Genomic DNA, 20,931 nt, shown 5'->3' on the forward strand with positions numbered 1-20,931 from the left:
TGCAATGAAGAACCCGATCCTGAAAGAGATACTTGGGGAACACATCACTAAATTATATAAATAATCCAAATATCCAGTGCTAAAAATAATCAAATAAAATGCACAAACTATTAATTACTTATGATGCTAAGTGAGGTCCAGAGCAGCTGAAAGACTCCTTCACGAATGCTTTAGTATTTGTTAGAGGGAGAAATGGAGATAATAGATTCGAAGGTTAGCGAGACTGTTTTCACCTAGCTGGCAAGAAAGTTTTTAGTAACCTTGTCACACTCATTGTAGCCATGGACTGAAAAACCACGAGGAAATTCAGCAGACAGATTAAGATCACGAATCAACTGAAATCCCAAAAGAGGCTTCTTTCTTGAGAAAGGACTAAATGTTCCACATACAAACATGTTTTATAAGTTTGAGCTGAATGTTCACAATAGTTCCTCTTAATCCAGAAACATGCACCTGTGAGAGTGAAGTCACTTCATGTAAGACTCTACACACAAATTTTTCTCTGCGGTTATGAACTAAGGTATTTCAGGACCTGCAAGCTTCCTTTTTCTATTCTCACCAGTACAAGAGTGTTTCAAACAAAGCTATTTTAAACTATTAAAAAAAATAAAATTTAAGACATCTAAATTAGAACAGAAATTAGAACAGAAAGTGCACGCAAACTTACCAAATAAATTGGTTTTCACAGTGATAGACAGATGAGTGTTATTTCTAAGGATTTCCATGGCTTTTGACAGCTGAATGTTTTCAAAGTTTTGACCATTCACTTCCAGTATCTAAAAATACAAACAGGTAGTGTTATTTTTATTTAGCAAAGACAAAGGAAACAAAAAGGGGACCGGGGGAAGACATTTTAAAATTACATACCTGGTCTCCACGTTTCAAGCCTGCTTCTGTAGCTTTGCTACCAAAATCTACGCTGTCAACAAAGATTCCAAATCCCTTTTCTGACCCTCCCAGCAAGATAAAAGGCAAAGGGGCTTCTCGAGATGGCTTTGTTAAGGTTATCAATCTTCTTTTAGCTTTAGCAGCACAAGCAATATTTAACAGCCTCAAATGTCCACCCATTTTCTACAAAAGAAAAAGCATAATGAATTACATATAGACAGCAGCCTGGCTACTCCCTGTCATCCCAAATTGTTGGAAAAACCCCTCACTCTTACCTCCCTCTCCAAATTGTTCTCAAATTCTTCCAGAAATCGAGTCATAGCAGGATCTCCTTCAAAATCATTGAAGTGATTGTTCACCCACAACAATACTACCCGTGTAACCTGAAAATTAATCAATAATATAAATATTTTCCAGGAATACCCAGAACAGAACTAGTGCTAAGTCCTTTAAAAATACTGCTCCTTAAAGTCCCTGTAAATTTACATTGGAATCCTAAATATTATATATATAACACCCCCCCCCAAACTAACTTTACTAATATGCAATCGTTTACCAGGAGGATAGAATGGATTAAGTATTAAAATTGCTTTCACTTGTATAAACAATTGTATGTTGTATTTCATAAAGGATGCTATGAGTTAGAAAATTAACACTGGCTGTGTCAAATTTGATTGAGTTGGGAATAGAGCACACAGGTACAAGGCAACGAGTTAGATCCATTTCTGTCTTATAACAATTTCCTGTTCATGTACATTTCCAAATCTGCTTAATTCTTCAAGCACATGATCATAAAGCTTCTGATACTGCTTTATATTGGTTCTTCAATCTCACAAATCTTTAGATAAGCCACCATTAACTTCATTAGGCATTTACCTGTGTGAAAGAGCTATTGTATGTTTAGAGAGGCAGGAAAAAGAGGCTATTGTGAGAAGCAGGAAAGAGCTTTTAAACAGGGAATACATGCAATTCTTTTCCTTAGAGTCAATCTTTCAGTTTACTACTCCTCCCTTCTCTCTACCCCTACCCCCCCAAGCAACCATAATTATCAAGTTCAGAAGGATCTGAACTGGTATTTTACAGTTTGTTAGGAAAAAACCCTAAATGAATACTATCAGTTAATATTATTGAAGGTAAAGACACAAAATGAGAACTGCATTTTTTAAAACTATGTGCTTGCACTATAAAATGTTATCTTAGTATGTGATTTGACCTGAAACATCAGCAGCACTTGTCCTGACAAAAAAAAAAAAAAAAGTTTTGATGTCTTGAATTAATATTGATTCATGCCATTTTAAAAAAGCTCCTGAATCCAAAATGGTTGTGCCACTCAAAGTTATCTCTAAAAATACAGCTGCATTTCTTCTGTAAAGCTGGGAAAATAAGGTAGTAGGGGAAAACCTCTGAACATTTCAAAAACAAGAGCTTAAGCACATAATCTCATACGAATTTTAACCAGCTAAAGCTAACCCCTGTCCGTTCTTTGCATCTGCACAAAATCTAAACCTCTGCAGCCTCTTATGCTAAAGGTTTGATACCAGGCATCCATACACAAACCCTGCCACCCTCATATAGATTTTCCAAGTAGTTTGCCTTTTACCCCAGAAAAGCAAGTGAATTCAGAAGAATTGCCGAAATTAATGACCAAACTCATCAAGTACTTCAGAACTCCTCAAGAGTTCAGATTTCTAACAGGAGGCAACCGCACAGCACTACCTGCTGCAGCCACAGGGATGTAGGCCGGGGTAGCATTTCTGAGATATTTGGTATTTTTCCACCTTTGAAAATGAAATTCCTTTCTGTTAAAGATCTGTGGTGTTTTTCATTAATGTGGATGACATTGGAAGATCCAGAGGATGAACGGTTAAATTTAGGCTAATTGCAGATTTTTAAAATTGGCTGGGAAGTTGCAAGCCATACTGTATTAATATATTTTAAAACTCTGCAGCAATAGTTTCAGTATCAATGCTGCTTTCAAAGTTGGGGCTTACTAACGTACACCCAAATGACACCACGCTGGAAAGGGTTGAATGGTGACTTCCAGAGGAATGCCATTATTTGTGTCACAACCAGGAACATCATTAAAAGAAGATTAAAGCTGTAAAGTACTCTGCTGCTGGGCAAAATTCTCTGTAAGGCTGGATCTCAGATGGCCCAGTCTGATTACTACCGGGTGCTGATCATCCTCAGGAAGTTCTACTCACCCCGTTCCCTCTCCTCACTGCCTATCAGCTCCTAATACAAAACAGCCAAAGCCTTCCAGATTCCTCGTTACCCACTTGCTTATCTCCACTTTCCCCAAGCTGTTCTCTGACTCTTGCCTTTCTGTCCGTGCTACTGGATGCCAGAAAGGGTTGGTTATTGAGACAGCAGAACAAAGAACTGCTCTGTTTTCAGACCTGATACCAGTAACTGTGCTGGCTCATGCTGTTACAGAGGCTGAGGGGATTATCCCTTGGAGGACAAGAAAAATAGGTTTAAAGATGAACTCCAGTTTTATAGATCTGAAGCTGTAACAAGCCTATGCTAAACAATATTAGCTGCAAATCCTATCCTCTCTGCCAAATGTAAGATACTTCCTCCAAGGCACAGATATACTAGCATTCCTAGAAGAAATACCAAGATCTAAATAAAAGGTGAAAACCAAATTTTTCTTTAACCTTACTGATATAATTCCCTTCATTTCAGATTTGCAAAACAATCAGAAAATTTTTACTTTTTTTTTTTTTTTACATATGAGAAAGTTGTATCAAGTGAAAGTAAGGCATTATAGTGTGAAGCACTATATAGCCTCAACAGACAGTGTGCCAAAACTGGACATACAGGGCCTTATTCTTCCATCACGGCAGTTTTATTTAGGGAAGAGGATGTTTGACTGCTTTCTTGTATTTGGGTTGGTTGGGGTTTTTTTGTTTTGCTGTGTAAGGCTCAACAGATTCTTAACAATGGCTACATTTTCTAGCCTTTATATAAAAATAACTTATCACTAATGTTTGCCAAGTTGTGTTAACTCGTATTATGTATGGAAAACACTGAACTAAATTATATGCTCAGATTTCAAGACAACAGAATTCTATTGAATTATATTAAATAAAAATACTGATTATTGGAAAAAAGCATTCCCTATACTTGGAAGCAACTAAGTTATGTTGTAAAAACACAGCAAGGTAAAACATGGCTAATTTAACTTGCCTAAGCACATTAATACTTAAATAAAATAAGTAAAAAAATTTTCTTGGTTTTATCCCTATATTCTGCCATTAAAATGTCACCAGCTATTTGTGTCCTATTCAGTTTAGTCATTCTCTCCAAAACATACTTTTTTTTTTAACAGCTAATATTTCAGTGCAAATGGTAACAAGTATGTAATTCAGAGGATTTTAACCTTATCCCTGAGGCTGGGGTCATTGAACCACTCCAACAACTTCTTGCCCACTTCCATTGGGCTGGAAAGAAAGGTCCGATACGTCAACAGGAAGTCTTCTATAAAAGTTGGGTCTACCACAGAGTGCTCTTCCACCAAATGCATTGTTAACCTTTCAGCTGTTCCCTATTAAGAAAAAAAAAAAAAAAATCTTAGTTATTAAACCAGATTCTCAATAAATACAAATTCCTTTTCTTGTGACATACTGAAGATGCATTACACTAGAAACAATACTGGCGTCTATTGAATGATGAGCAAAGCAAACATAACAGCTTAACCATTCTGATAAGAAATGTAAAAAATTTATGTAATTAATTTCTATAGAAATCCCCCAGTTATCAATGTGCATAATTATAAAAAGAGAAACTAGAAATATTAACTATTTTCAAATATATATTTTTATAATATATATTTCTCAAGTAATCCTGGACCTAGCCTGCAAAGTTAAAAAGTTTATAAAACACAGACTTTTGCAAGACACTCCCTCTTTTGCTTTTACCTTGATGACAATGTGACCTTTCCTTGTTCCAGTGCGATCAAGCTCCCTGTGCTCCTTCACCATCACAATCTCCCCTTCCTCTTCTACCTTCTGCATGTTCTTTTCCACTTGATTGAGGATGCGGCAATAATCTTGCTGGGCTATACAAACAAACTGGAAAGAATCACCACGCACCAGTATTAAAATGTAAAATCTTCAGAAAAGCATTTAGACTTAAGATGCAAGGACTCTATTGGCAGAAACGATAAAGTAATTTCTCAACCTGCAGTGAGCCAAATTTGTCCTTCCAGCAGTTCAGCTGTAGTAAGCAAATGAATACACAAGGACAGTACTTCCACTACAATCTTGCAGTTAGAGGAGACCAAGATTCAGCAGAGCAAAATGATTTAGCGTTATCAGCCATTTTTGTTAGCTGCTTTGACCTCCCCTCTGCTGGAGATGAAGCTCGGTATCCTAGCCAATATTTTTCCTCCCATGCAAGATTTTGTGTGGTATGTAGAAGGGTTAAGAGACTGAAGGGAAAACCTAGCTTTTGGGGTTTGTGCCTACTGCTACTGTAAATAATTTTCATTTTTCATAGCTATTATTAATAAAGTCAATCATTAAGAAAACTAACTTTTATTCAGTTACATGAGTGCAGGCACAGAAACAAATTACTTCTGGATTAAAGCATACAGCAGGAAAAAAATATTTTCTATAATTATCTGCTCAGCCAAGAACGTAAGTGCAAGAATAAATACCTGAATAATATTCCTAGCACATACACTATGCAAATATAATGAAAGACCACCCACTACAACTTAGGGAAAAAATAAGACAGTATGCACTATGAATTGTCTTCTGTAACTTGTTAAAAGTTTTGTATCTTTGGCTCTTTTTTTCGGGCGAATAGTCAAGATTAAACTGTCATCTTCTATGAACTTGGGTATTTAACTGAAAGGAAATGACAGTGTTTCTTCTGATTGAAAAGTTGATAAATGATCACATATGTACTTAGGACAAAGGCATGAGATTCACCGAGATAGTATTTTCTCCTGCACTCTTCGTAATTCATTTAACGTACCTGTCTATTTCCAGCAGCTAGTAGTAGCTGAAACAGACCTCCCACAGTCTGGATTTGTTGCAAAACATTAGCCTAACAAGATACCATTTATGCACTTTTTGGAAGTTAGATGGGAGAACTAAACCAGGTGACTACATTAACACACATTTACACCTATTTCAAATGGCATCTACTGGAAGCTAATTAGCCATCAGGACCAAACAAAATGCTTAATTCACCCAGGGTTTGGCTATTATCTTCTCAATGGGAATACGCAAATAGCAACCACATATCCAGATCAGGCTACAAGAAACATTCCTTAAATCTCACTTTTTGTGTTAGAGCAAACATCAAGGCATTTTCCTTGAAAAGCCAGATTGGCTGAAACTAGATTTTTCTAGACAGAGAGCTTGTATTACTTTAAGAATTAGTAGCTGAGTTGAGTAAAGAAAAATGGCTATTGCCTGTAGAAGAGCCTGCAATGGCTAATGGACCGTGAGAACCTAAGGGAAAGTTTGAAGCAATGCATGTATGCAACACATCGCTGGACCTCAACTTCTGGAGACGGCACGTAGACAAACCTCTTAATCTAAAGTGATGAAGAGAATTCAATTTCCCAGACTGTGGGTATGCAGGAGCCACATTTCCCAACTATTGTACAGTGTTACACACTGGAGATTTTACATATTTTCAGTTTAAAATAAAACTGTATCTGGCTATTGAGTTGCATCGTGCCTATATGTACGTGATTTTGCGGTGTATTACAGTCTGACACACTACCTGGCAGTCATCCACTTTGGTTCTCATCACTCCTTTCATATATTCCTTTTCCATGGTAGGGGAAACACCAAAACTGTTCCCCATGCAGAGTATCTCTGTTCTTCCATCAGGGTACGTCACCTCCACAGAGCCGTTCAAAATGACTGACCAGGAATCCAGCTACAAATCAAATGTTGCAGGATACATGAAGACTGAATCACTTAACAATGTACTATCATTACCATTTTTCCAAAGGAGCCTATTAAAGCACCTATTAAAAACATCTATAAGCTAATTGACCTTAAATATGCAGCTATTTCCAGCTCAGGAAAACTGGAATCCTGTGTTTAACTATGTTAAGAGTTTAGGTAAGACTGTAAGTTTGGTTTTGGGGTTTTTTTTTTGTTTGTTTTGTCTTTTTTTAAAAAGGAAAAAAGAAAAATAAGGTGGGTTGAAAACACCACTTAAACACTGAAACTCCCCGAATAAGCTCCAATAGGCAGGAAGCATTTTGTACAGTATGCAGAGTATTTTCTTACGCTTTTATTGCGTAAGAAATGTTGTGCGAGTGCTAGCAAAAGCTTTCAAACAAATGCAGATCTGAGAGAGGCATAATTTACCTGATCAATGTTACTTTTTCTTTATTAATTATAAGGCAACAAAAGAGGACCTTAACCTTGTGCAATCTGGGATGTCTGGTATAATAGGAGAGCCCAAAGTAACTTCTACTGACCTCTTCCCCATCGTTTAGTACAATGGTTCCTGCTCTCTCCACAACTGCGAACACCATCACAGCACAGAGCTCTCTCCTCACTGACATTGTCATGTTGGCAAAAGCAGGCAATTGATGCATGAATTCCAGCAGTTGTTCTGAAGGAGAAAAAGCCCACTGAGTCGTGGATGTCAAAACAACAGAGCACAGCAAAGGCAGTTCTTCAGCAAGATGCCCGAGGCTACTTAAGCTAAAATGCTGCACAATCGTTTCTGTATACTAATAAATCATGTACAGTGGCCTGTTGTAATTACTGGGTATTTTGTAGACACAGACTGGCTGGTCACATCATCAATAGAAGCCCTGCAAAGTAAAATTCAGTATAATGGAAGACTTGTAATGTAACCAAGAGCTCTGAATACAACCAATGAAACTATAATACTCCAGCCAGCCAGGGCAGTAAGTTGATAAAGACTACGCTAGGCCTATATAAAACACAGCAAGACATTAAGAAGGGAAATACCACAAAACTGAGCAAGTTCATTGGTAAAGCCATCCCCTCGTAGGCTAGACCTAACAGTAAATTGTACACGGTCGTCATCTGGTGTGTTTACCAAGTTCCAGATAGAACAGGATTACTGTCTTAAAGGTGACTACTGCTGCTTTGTCTTCTGCATGCACGAGGGTTGCACTTGTACTCAGCTGTGAACTTTGCCCATATGAACAACTGAAAAGTGAAAATAACTACAGAGCTCTTTTTTTTTTTTTTATAGTCCTGCTGCGGGATTATATGCCCTAAATGCTAGACATTTTTACATTCAGATTGATCTAAAAAAACTACTGAAAGTAGTCAATAGGACCCCATCTTTTTCCTAAATTTTTATTCACTCAGAATTCACTGAATGGTTGAGGTTAGAACAGACCTCTGGAGGTCATCTGGTCAAACCCTCCTGCTCAAGCAGGGCCACCTACAGCCAATTGCCCAGGGCCGTGTCCAGATGGCTTCTGAATACCTCCAAGGAGGGAGGCCTCTCTACCACCTCCCTGCGCAAACTGTGCAGTTCTCTGTCACCCTCATACTTAAAAAAAAAAAAAGTTTTTCCTGGTCATCAGGTGGAGCCTTCTGTGTTTCAGTTTGCACCCATTGTCTCTGGCCCTGCCACTGGGCACCACTAATAGCCTGACTCTGTCTTCTTTACACCCTCGCTCCAGGTATTTGTATGCATTGATGAGATCCCCCCAAGCCTTCTCTTCTCCAGGCTGAACGGTCTCGCTTCTCTTATACCTTCCTCGTCTAAGAGATGCTTCAGTCCCTTAATCATCTGATAATCAACCTTAATCATCATTTAGTCATGCTTTGACAAAAGAAAAAAAAAATTAAAACTCAGCCATCTGTGAAACAGATTAGATTAGAAATTGTAAGAATTTGAATTCTAGTTCTGCTTTGCTTTCATTTATTAGCTTGTATGTCAACTTAGCAAATTAATTTGATTAGATGCACATTTACGTAGAGCTCTTAACAGCTCCAATGTTTAACACAAATGTGTATCTGTGGTTAAAAGCAGACAGAACATCACAACTTTTTAATTAAAAAATTTAGCGTGATAAGCATCCAGTGTTGACGTTAATGATGACTTTGCCAAGGTTCTGTTTTCCAGGACACAATGATGTTTATGATGTTTACTTCATAAACCAGTTCCGATATCAATTAGAAGCTGAAGCTTGGGATCCAAAGGGCCAGCAACTAAGTTTTCACCCATATCATGTGCATTTTCCTCCTTTTCTTTGGTTGTACTCATTCACTGGATGAATTTACGGCATTTATTAATCACCTTACAGAATAAACACTAAACTTACCACCTACAAAAGCCTTTAAACTATTAAAATAAAACCTCGAGCTCAAAAAGTAATTTTTTTTCGGTGAAGGAAAACAAGTTCGACAGTATTTCACTACATTGCAATACTTACCAATGTCATCATCTGTCCTGTCTATTGGGTCTTTCTCCAAGCAGTCTCTAACAATATCCCTACTCATCAAAGGATCCGATGCCCTTTCAATGTCTTCTTCATCATCATCATCCTCAGAATCCACTGCTGTCTCTGGCAACCCACTGAGATCCATATCACCAGCCTCACTTTCTGTAGCCTAGATTCATGTATAAACAATTTTTAAAAAAAAGAAAAAAAAAAAAGAAAATGTTCAAATGTGTTCTTCACTGCTAGTTTTCTAGTTAAATATACAGAAGTTAATTCTATCAGCTATCACTGATAGATTCTATCACTCAAATTCACTCAATTTTTTTATATTGCTCTTTTCCTTACATATCTTTTTAAAACAACTAGCCATTAATCAACCCAAACCCATTGTTTAAACAGGGCTTTTAACACTTGTTTCAATCAGCATGCATAAACAGCATTCAACATACATTATTTAATCAGTAGGTCTTGGAGGGAATTGAAGACAGTTATATTTCAAGGAACAATTTCTTTACATTTTCAGGCACTTAGGAATGCAATGTAATTTTAAGTATACATTTTGGGGAAATAAGTACAGCTTCAAAAGGCTACAGGAATTTTCCTATCTCCCAGTAACCTAGGACTGGTTTGATTTTTTTGTTTGGTTGGTTTTTTTGGTTGTTTGTTGGGTTTTTTTACATTTCCAGTCGAACATAATTAAATACAGCTTTCATTTGCTGATAAACAGTATAAGAATTTACAGATGCAGAAAAAATAGTCAAGTCACTGTTTAAACACCACAGATGGACTACACAGATTATCTGCCAGACTTAACCTCTGTTAAATTTTATTAAAATGAAGGAAAACATAGTCCATAAGCACAGCCTGAGGTCATTAGCATAGCACCTAAAGGTAAATACACTTTAATGATTCAGTTTTAAGACCAAACACTTAATAATTCCCACAATCATTTCTCTGTCACAGCTGATAAAGCTGCTTTTTCTCAAAACCTGATTTAATACCATGGCAGCTGCCAAGCCTCAGCTATGACAATTTTTAAGGAAATGCAAGCTTCTAATGAGCAAGTTTTAAGCCATGGCTTGAGAAATCAGGTTTCACGTGCCTTACAGGGATGGTTTGCTTCTGAGACTCTGGAAGCACACAATGCATTCATGTCTACTTTAAAAATACTACTAAAGCCTGCTTTATCGATCTGTCTCTCATACTGGTAAAAAAACCCACCAAAACCCAACCAAGCAACCAAACAACACACCCAAAACTAGGTCACCCTCCAAACACAGAGAAGGTATGACAAATTACGGTGGTATTTCTGTGGAATCATCTTCCCTGCTCCTGCCTCACTAGTTGCGGCTGACATCTGTTACTTTAATGCCATTATACCCAGCCACCTCATGAATGGTAGCATATGGCTTGAGACAGATCAGGGCAGCTCGTGTCATTCTCAGATGCTTCTGTCCTACAGCACAACACAAGCTTTGTAACAGGCCCTTGGTAATATAAAAAGCACGATAACAGCACGTACACAATATTCAAATTATTCTCACTTTGTGTTTTGGGGTTTTCTTTAAAGAAAAAAAAGTGCCGAGTGTTTCTGAAGCAGGACAAAGAAGGTTGTTACACTGACATGCAAAAAAATAAATCACAAAAATGACAGCACTGATAGAAGTATTTTCATTAGCAGTCTTACTGTGCTTAACATGCATGTTCCCTGACACATTTGAAACAGTTGCTATAATTATTCTTACAAAATAGCCTTCATCAAAAGCGACTGGTGGAAAAATTAGTGACGATGAGTCAGTAGACACACAGCTTATGACACCGATCTGTCAGAATCTGAAGTCTCCAACAGTGACAACTCCGGTGACAGTGGGACTGACTAATTCACAGTCAATTTTGCAAACCTTCCCATTACTAACAAGCGCCCCTCCTACCTGCCCAAATTAAGCTCTCTCAAAAGCACATTAGTAAAATGAATGCAGAACTAAATTTAGTCACACAATGCTAACATACATGAGAAAATGCCACATATTGGTCAAAATCTGATTATTGAAAGACAAGTTACTTGACTGTCTTAAAACAATAAAACAAAACTGGACAGAAGTTGAAGCTCTGTTATCACAAAAAGTTGATGCTATTAAGAAAAAAATCTCACGCTGAAATTAAATGCACCTTTGTATTCAGAAAATACTTTAAAAATACTGCTAAAAGCTACAAACATTTCCCAAAGATGGTAACTTTTTACAGAGATACTTAAATCTTTCTGACAACTGAAGTTATTGGTAGAAACCTGAATGATAAAGCAACTATATCTAACCTTCTAGTTATCAAAAAATACAAACCACTGCAACAAAGAAGCTCAGAATTGAATGCAACAAGCCACAGAGTAGTAAAAAAAATTTATTCATTTGACTTAGGACACCTTTAAAAATAAACCTTACCTTTTGAGGAAAAAAAAATACATTTTTTCAAGTGACATTCTGAAAACGTTACAATTAAGCAAAAGTTAGCAAAGGAACACAACGTAGCCTTTCCGCATAGGCAATATGCATTCATAGTAGTAAAGAATCAAGCAACTCTTCCCACAAGGACTCCTTGTGTTTATACACGCAAAAAGTTTTGCATGAGGTTTTTTTACATTATAAAGAACAACTGGATCTGTCTTCATGTTAAAAGCATGTACCAATGTATCTAAAAAAACATTATAAATAGCTTCTTTAGTAGCATCAAGTGTGATGTTAAAGATTCAAGGTCCTCTTGCTGACACATTAAACTTCCTAACCCACCTAGTTTGAGTACTTTTTGTGTAAGACTAAAGGGAAAACCTCAGTTAACATCTCTGAGGACAGAGGCTTCCTTATAAACCCCAGCAGCAGAAAATCCAGAACACAAGATGAATACCCTACAGAATTTGTACTACAGTGAATCACGAGGCTTAGAGCTTCCCAGGGCATTTAATCAGGGATGAAACACACCTCAGAAATCAGTGCTTTCATAGGTGCATGTTGTCCTTTGTTTCTTGGGTAGTAAGAGAAATTAGCTTCACTGAAATCTAAAGAGATTGAATGTAAGAAAAATGCTAGTTGCATCTTAGAAGTACAAAACAATGTCTCTCTGAAGTCTGAACACCAGTTGCAATGAAAATTTTCTTCATAGTGGGAAAGATGGCATGAAAAATTTGCTGAAGCTTCAAAGGAATCACATAATGACAGCCTAGTATTTTATTTGTCACATCACCAACAAATAAGTCAGGAGGTTTAAGGTAGACATTTTCAAGCCTGAGGTGAAGACTTACTTCACATTTGGTACCTAAGGAGACCTGCCCAATTTTAAGCAGTGTCTGTAAAGGCTCATACTGTAGTAATACAAAAATGGTTGTTCCAACTGCTAAGGATCTCCAAGACCAAAGTCACTTCTGTATCTGAGTAGTAACAGCTAATTAAACAAATACCATGAAATGACTAGTGAAAGATGGAAAGTAAAGGAGCCTTATGTAAATTTTGCCAGTTAGTCTTTGGGTTGCTGACTGACTCTAGAAGAAAAAAAAAATTAAAAAAAAGAATTATAATTCATTCCCCTTAGATCAAACTGGGCACACTGGGGAATTGGAAGATCCTGCAGTCCCTTTAGACTCGTATGAGAGGAAACTGATTAAGCCCAACTCTAATAGTCTTTCATTTTTTGGAGATTATCATGAACACGGACATAATGAGAGAGGTGATGGACTACATGAACAGCTAAAGATGACCTCCTTTACTGCCTCATTTCCTTCTCCAATCAATTTTTGGGTATCTGTTGAGAAAAAGGTCAGAAGAGGCCAAGGGGGATGTTGGCTGATCCAACTGATGTATACCTTTTCAAGCAAGTAACTCTCCCTCCTGTATTATAAGTCCTTCATCACACGCCTACACGCACATATCAGCTTTACTATGGGAAAGGAAGTGGGAAGACTTGGAGAACTGCTTATAAGATGACTGGCTCTGTTTTAGGTGGCCTTCACATTTTTCTTTTCTACACTGGTTTGGGGAAAAAGCTTCAGCTGATCTTAACCATATAAAGAGAAAAAACTAGAAAACCCTTAAAATTAACCACATTAAGTACTGATTTCTTAGTATTTGAAACAGAATATTTTAGCCTAGGCTTTATTTTTTTTTTATTTTAATCACTTGCTTTAGGAAACATTAAGAAAAAATGCATCACTTCGAATAATAAATCCCCTTTGTGACTAATGTCACCACCTAAATTGACAATGCAAAATCTCCAAACATGCAAGAGAAAAATACTGGAGAAAACAAAAAAAAAACCTAGAAAGCATAGAAGACACTTGTTGTATAAACCAGAAATATGTTCATTGCCTGCTGCAGTCCTTCAAGTCCATGAAGCTAACAAAGAAAGCAGCGAAGTGAAGCTCAACCTCCCCCCTCCCCTCCATTTTTCAGTCATTTGTAGTTTAAGGGCTAAAAAATAAACTAAAAAATGAAATTAAGAAAGTTTATTAGTGAAAAAATTCAATTTTTACTTCATAATTTATAAGCTGAAACTGATACAAAACACCAAGACCACCGGCACTACAGCTCTCATGAAATCACTTGCGAAAGTCCCATTAGCTTGAAAGATTGCCTTCTGTCATTATATAGGCACACTGGGTCCAGCTTTTCCACAAAGAGAATACATGGCTGGGGTCTTGTTTTACATTAGGTTTCAACTCACTAGGCAAAAGTTTACAATATAAATAAATTGCTATGAAATTCAATCCATGTAGTTATAATACGTATTTGTTTGTTAAAGAATCATCATATCTATCTCAATTATACCTATTACATGCACACAAATCATACATAAATCCCCGCGTAGTAAACTGATTTTTTTCATACTCCGCTAACTTGAGTGCAAATGGCCATGAAATACCTCAAAACTCCTTCAGTCTAAGATTTTTACTGCTCTCTCGTCATATTTATTCTTTCATTATCTACTCTAAAATTTACAGCACAGCAGCCCACATCTGTCACAGGAGTCAGCCGGAGCACTATTCCTCCCTAGAGATGGAAAAATGTAATAACCCAGACAACGCATGCCAGGAACAGCGGCCTCCCCTCTCGCCAACTAATTGCCTGGGTTTTTTTGTTGTGTTTTTTTTTTCTTCTCAAAACGGAACAACGCTTGCTGAAACCACAGCCACACAGAGCAAGGACTCTGAAAGTTATTCCTAGGCTCCTAACTGCAGAATAGATTAGCGGACCCAAACTCACCAAGAGTGATAAGGTAGCACAGAGGACTTGGCCGAAACCGTGGGGCGGGAGCGCGGGAGTTCAGTAGGTCCTAGTTTACCTCAGCCATTTCAGACTTCCTTGCATTACCCAGAGCCCTGCACTGCAGAGGCCGAGACAATCAGAAACGCTGACAATCTTAAGGTAAAACCTCTTTATTTTGTGTACAGTGACTTAGGGGCTTTGCTGCACAGGCTCTCTGGCTTGCCAGATAAAGGTTTGGGCTCGCTTGGGAAGGCTTTCTGGAAGGTGGGCCTTTCTTCTAAGAGTTACCGTATCAGACTCATGAGAAAACAAAGTTGAGATCTTAAAAATTTCCAAGCCATACACACATCCTGGGAGGGTCTCGGAAAGGATGTTCCCGGTTTCCTGTACGGGCGGGAGCATGCGGGCGGGCACCAGAGGGCACGCAGGGCCGGCGGGAAGCCAGCGGGCTGAGCACAGGATAAGGCAAAGAAAGGCTGGCAAAGGAAAGAGCTGAGCCCACACAACAACGCCTTCCCAAAACAGGGAGGGGGAGTAACACGCCTTCACGGGCTTAAATCTCCTCCTGCTCAAAGTGGGATCATCACCTGGTAATATCCGTGACAGGTACAGGAAGCATTTAGGAGCATATAGGAACAGGTATATGCTTCCATACAGGAAGCATTAAGTAAGCACGAGAAATGGGAGCGAGCAGCCACACATGAGAAGCAGCAGAAAACAATTTGCTTTGCCAAACCAACACAAGCATTGTTCCTGGCAAATACAAGCTCGCACACAATCTATTACCATTCAGCATCCCCTTCCTCTCCAGTCACATTACAGAGTTAAGTCACTTTATGAACTCATTTCCTAAAATGTTGTTAGTCTTATTTAAGGACCTTACCGATTGGCACCTGAAATATTTTTGAGACTTGGGTGGGGTGAAGACAAAGGATTTTTAATTTTATTTCAGTAAGTACTTCTTACCCTAAAAGAAATTCTTTCATGTGCAACGTTTGACAAACAAATTTAGTTACAACATTAATATTTCAAAGTAAATATTCTCAGCTCGATGCTGAAAGCATCTGAAGATTCAGCCTCATGATTTATTCAAAAAAAAAAAAATCTTAAAAGGCCATGGACATATTTTCACTGCAAACAGCTGCTCTTAAGGCTACAGAACTAAAACTTACTAGGATGCAAAACTTGACATATTATTAACTCAGATTTTAACAGTAAAGATCTAATTAAGAGAATAAGTGAAAAAAACCCCCACATTTATATATCAATTGAAAGGTAAGATGGCAATCTTTCTAAATCATTCCTTTCTACTTAGGCATAATGAACAGAAGTCCATTTTACTGAACAGAAAAATGACATGTACAGAATATAAGAATCAGAGGAACAACAATACTGAGCTTTGCCTAAGACCTATTAAAACTGAAGTGAAAAAAATAGCATGTAGATGATTTGGTTATGGTTTACTGTTTTTGAATAAATGCTTGGGAAAGAACTAAAGGGCAAATAATTGATAGAGAATGACTGATCCAGTCTCCGTTTCAAAAAGTATTTCGGTTTATTTAATCCTTGACCCTAGAGAACTGAAGTTACAACCATTTTATTTTGTTGTGGCTTTTTTTTGGCAGTACTTCAACCTAATTTAACATTGCTACATTAGACTCCTTTACAACTGAAACTGAGGTGAGAAATTAATGATTTACCACAATATAAAAAAAAAAATCACTAAATCAAACAATATTTGGTACCATAAAGTTAAATTCAATAATTTAAGAACCTTAAGTTTATCGGCTTCCACACCTAAACTTATCATTTTTTTAAGAAATGTTTCTTCGAGTAGGTCTATTAACACAAAAACATGGGGCTACATTCCACAATACATGCTCATATTTCTCAGTGTTAATAAAGACATAGGGCATTTTAATAACTACTGTGACATTGTACAATTACACAGTTCTCAATACATCTGTGCCAAGACATCTTTAAATGAGCTATTAACTGTGGATTTATTTAAGAAACCAGGTATTTTTTAAGATCACCAAGAATGACAAGGTATCCTCAATTATTTTTTTAAATTAAATTGAAAAAAATGTGCGCCATGTAAATACTTGACAAAACCATTAACTCTCTTCAAACACCAACCATCCTGTTGATTCCATTATTGCATACAAAACTTATTACGGGGTTGGTGAAGGCAGAATGATGTGTTTCTCTGAAGCTTCTATACAGTATTTTTTTTTTTTAGTTACCCAGAAATTCAGTGACCTTTTCACAGTTGCAAAAGTTTGCTGAAACTCTGCAAAAATTTACTTCCAACTTATCTAGGGGGCAAGTAACTGTATGACTATAACTAAATGCCACCTACAACTATGTCTCTAGAGGTACTTGATGTTTTTATGTTAAAATGTAAAATCGTTGGAATGAAAAGTATGAAAGTCTACAGAAGACTCGAAGAACAAAGCTGATTTTACATCTTCTTCACCCTCACAGTATAAACCTAAATCCTGCCTCAAAGTAATCCTCCCTCAGAAGAAATTCTGACAAACATACTTGACTGGCATGTGCTATGCCTAAAGTGTTCAGTTACTTGGAAATTCTTCACAAAAATAAACCTTTGCATTATTGCAATTACTATCTAAATTGAACTGGGACCTTTTTATAGCCTAGCTTCTCCCACAGAAAAGCTTATTCACCTGAAGCAGACTGCATGCTACATCTATGCTCGCAACTGAACTTGTATGTTTTTGTATAGATGATGCTTTTCCCATTGTTTAAATGGCTACATTTATATTTTTAAAAGCATCCCAAACAAACTAGTAAACAGTACTTCACATAGAACTGGTCTTGTTAAATTTTTTGCTATTGTTTTGATAGAACAAAGTTTTAATTAGATTTGACTCTTTTTTTTCCAGAATAACAGATTGCTATATTTTGTCCGAAGGACAAATTCCCCTCTGAGACTGCAAGAACTGTAAACATCAAATGAAGGATCCAGACCTTTTATTTTGGAATTTTTTTTTAATTTCTATTTAGAAGAGGCACGCACCCACCAAAGTGTTCTAGGGACCCTCTGGATCAGTTTCACCATAAATCTCTCCAAACTCAAGCTGCTCCAAATGAAAAGCACAGATCTTTATGACAAGAACCGCCCCCAGAAGTACAACACTTTACAAAGTCTCACCAGTTCAACCTCTCCATCTTTCCCAGGACAGCCAGAAGAGAAAGCACGACTGAGATGCTGGCACCAGGTCTCTACAGGGTGGGGAAACTGGAACATGCCCCTCAAGCCAGGCCAGTACAGGCTGCTTGCTGCATATTTCTTTCTCCCTACCACTGAATATGTTCTGGAGTTTGAAGCCAATAACCTTGAAGAATTGTGAAATACAGCATGAAGAAGAAAAATCCCTCACATTACAAGGTCCTAAATCTACAGTTTTGAAATTATGATCCAGCTTTTGATCATACCACCCAGCTCACGGGCACTTCTTGTCAGCAGATCTCAGAGTCAAGTCTTCTAGTGCTAAACATCACAGCTGTTGTTTTACACATGGCAAATTGGACAGACAGAAAGACAAGGTGAAGTGCTGGGGTCAGGAACAAAATCCTTTTACCTCCCGGGTCCCATCAGGGACCTCTGCTGGAGGGGCCACACTGGCTCTCCACACTGCAGTTCAGGACCACTCCCTCCCCCAAAATCACAAATTACAAGCAAAATTAACGAAGCACAATCCTGAAATGTTGCCAAACACTATGCCTCTACATTGCTGACTCGGATCCTGACAAACTAAGGCAACACACCTCACGTCACTGTGCTGCAGATGACTTGCTGAGCTTTCACAAACCTCAGATGTAATATGTGGCGGATAACCCCCTGAAATTACTGCAATTCAAAGAAAAATTAGCGTTTTGAAATCTATCAAGTGCTGCTTCAGACAAAACCAGACAATCCGCAATAGCACAGGCGTTCTGCTATTAACGTCAAAACTGTTGGCACTTGCACCTCCTCCCATCAGCATCCATTCCAGTCTTACCTGGTAGATATCAGAAAGGCTGCTGCTTCCTGAATCACTAGTGATGCTACATCCTGAGTGACTAGATGAAACGTGGGTCACCTGTGGGTGGAGACTGTCAGTAAGGTGCAGCTTTGTGAAATCTGCAGGAAGCTATAGGTGGAGCAGAAAAAGCATCATTACAATTTGAGGTAGATACACAGCAAAATGAATTCAAATCACTTATGTCACACTTTACTCTCTGCCAGTACCAAGCGTATTGAGAAAACCATTGGGGCTTGAGAATGCAGCACAAAAGTTTGAGTTTGGCAGGTTTTTTAATTCATGCAGAGGTCGGCAAAACACCACCAAACCGCTGCAAATATAAGAGATTTTTAAAAAGCACATCTGAGGACAAACACCAGTGAAGTGATAAACCTTATGCCAAAACTCTTCTTTATCTTGCTATGGGGTTTGGCTAGAATTAAAGCGCATATGAATATTGTGCTAGCTTCAATAGCAATGATTTCCTGTAGAATGGGGCTTAACAGCGAGTAAAGTCACATATTAAAAAAAAAAAACAAAAAAAAAACAAAAAAAAACCCCCAAAAACCCAAATAAACCAAAAAACAAGCACTGCTCTGGATTTGGCTAACTTTTGCTTCTGAAGCTGACAAAGTACAGTAGAGACAAATAAAATCCAAATGACTGAGCTATCTGTTATACTTTGACTCAAATAATATGAAGGCATATAGGAAATGCAGGAAGACTGACACAACTGCAAAGAGCTACAATCCTGAAATGAGTTTGCTTGCACACAGTGCTGAAGAATGAATCAAGACAGTATATTTGATCATTTAACAATCATCCACCAAGATTTGTGATGTGTATCGTTACTATTGCTTTATGCACACAGCTCCCATGAAAATCTTGCCAGGCTGCCTTTGATAAAGGAAAATATTTGCGGTCTGAAGAAATATTTAAATGCTATTTCAGGGGCAAATTACTCCTCTCCCCAAGAAGCTTGCATCTCACCGCTAGTTAATAAGAGTATGTTAATGTATCAATTTTGGTATGCAACATGTGCTTCAATACTTTAAAAAAAAAACCTTTGCTCATCAATTTTTCTTGTTTGTTTGTTGGTTTCAACTCTGACAAGGCAGATACTCTCTGTGGAAGTGTGTGTGTACCAAGAATGTCATACAGAGTGTGTCCATCCATGTCAGTTATGAATGCTACCGTGGCGCTATTACCGTGCTCCCTGGATGGGAATGAAAATAAGAGCTCTCTCAGCATTAAGATATAATAGGTTGATCAGTATAAACGGTTATGAAGAGTCATCTGCAAGTCACAGAAGCGTGACTGAGAAAATTATTAGCTCTACATGGTTAAAGGTACTGCTGCTTGCTGCTTTAAGTCTGTTTACGGACCATGCCCTGAAAGAACTTTGGCTTTAGGATTTGTGGTGAAAGCACAGACAACTGGAAACCTCAGTCTTATGTAGACTGACTGGCATTTCTTATTCTAATACACCTGAAAGGGATTTCTTCCTTATCACAGCATGACTGCATCAGTGATAGCAAAAATGGCTGCATTTTAAACAATTCTTTCTTAATTTTTTACCTGAAAGAGGGGCTATAAACAGGAACCAGACATTAATAATCCTAAAAAGCTTCAGTAAGCCCAGAGCTAGAGTTGATCTTCATATACCAATCAACAAGGAAAGGGCAATTAACAAAAGCAATACTCTAATACATACAGCCCTGGACGCTGCCTGCAGAAAAATCTAATTATGCTCACCACTGTTGATGATATACCAGAAGGAGAAAATACAGTATGAAGGAGTGCATTACTTATAGTATCTGCTATTTCTGCTACGTCCCTTTTCAATTTGTAAGTTTGAATTAGCACAAAACTGAGCAGTATTCACTGATATTCAGGCCATTATATTCATGTTTTACCATGATTTGAGCCATTCTACAAACGAGTATACATTCCATATGTAGAATGTATAGTAACTGAATCACCACAGCTTTTGCAATGTGTTGATACGTACTCCTAAAAGTACAATCTCTCAGAACTGAAGTAGTCCAGGTTTATTTCCAAGTAGAAACTTTACATATTATTTTGAGATACATGCATAAATCATCTGAGATTTCCACATTTAATAACTCAAAGATACAATATTTTGAGAGCTTTACATTTTATAAAGTAATAACCATTTCAATCACAAGTAAATATTAACTCCATAGGGAGGTGCATACCAACACAGTCTTGAGCACAGCCAAACATGTTCAATTTTTCATACTGCCCTTCAAATATCTCCATGTCATTAACAATTGCATTTATAAAAAATAAATGCAATAACAATTTGTAAGAACCATGCATCAAAGCA

General features: G+C 37.5%; 1 protein-coding gene across 2 annotated transcripts in view; it reads right to left on the bottom strand.

Moving 5' to 3' along the window:
* RAPGEF2 (Rap guanine nucleotide exchange factor 2) overlaps window positions 1–20,931 on the bottom strand; it is a 127,181-nt gene that overhangs the window by 25,690 nt on the left and 80,560 nt on the right. The window contains exons 6-14 of one of the 2 annotated variants that reach the window (XM_035892042.1): window positions 18,579–18,710; window positions 9,293–9,470; window positions 7,346–7,482; window positions 6,634–6,792; window positions 4,812–4,964; window positions 4,274–4,438; window positions 1,164–1,271; window positions 868–1,071; window positions 668–776 (exon numbers count right to left, since the gene is read on the bottom strand). In XM_035892042.1, coding sequence (XP_035747935.1) covers window positions 668–776; window positions 868–1,071; window positions 1,164–1,271; window positions 4,274–4,438; window positions 4,812–4,964; window positions 6,634–6,792; window positions 7,346–7,482; window positions 9,293–9,470; window positions 18,579–18,710 — 1,345 coding nt within the window. The remainder of the gene's footprint in view (window positions 1–667; window positions 777–867; window positions 1,072–1,163; window positions 1,272–4,273; window positions 4,439–4,811; window positions 4,965–6,633; window positions 6,793–7,345; window positions 7,483–9,292; window positions 9,471–18,578; window positions 18,711–20,931) is intronic. The other variant, XM_035892043.1, reaches the window with a different exon arrangement.

This window comes from Egretta garzetta, unplaced genomic scaffold, assembly GCF_000687185.1.
Source record: "Egretta garzetta isolate BGI_Z169 unplaced genomic scaffold, ASM68718v1 scaffold114, whole genome shotgun sequence".
Classification (NCBI taxonomy): Eukaryota; Metazoa; Chordata; class Aves; order Pelecaniformes; family Ardeidae; genus Egretta; species Egretta garzetta.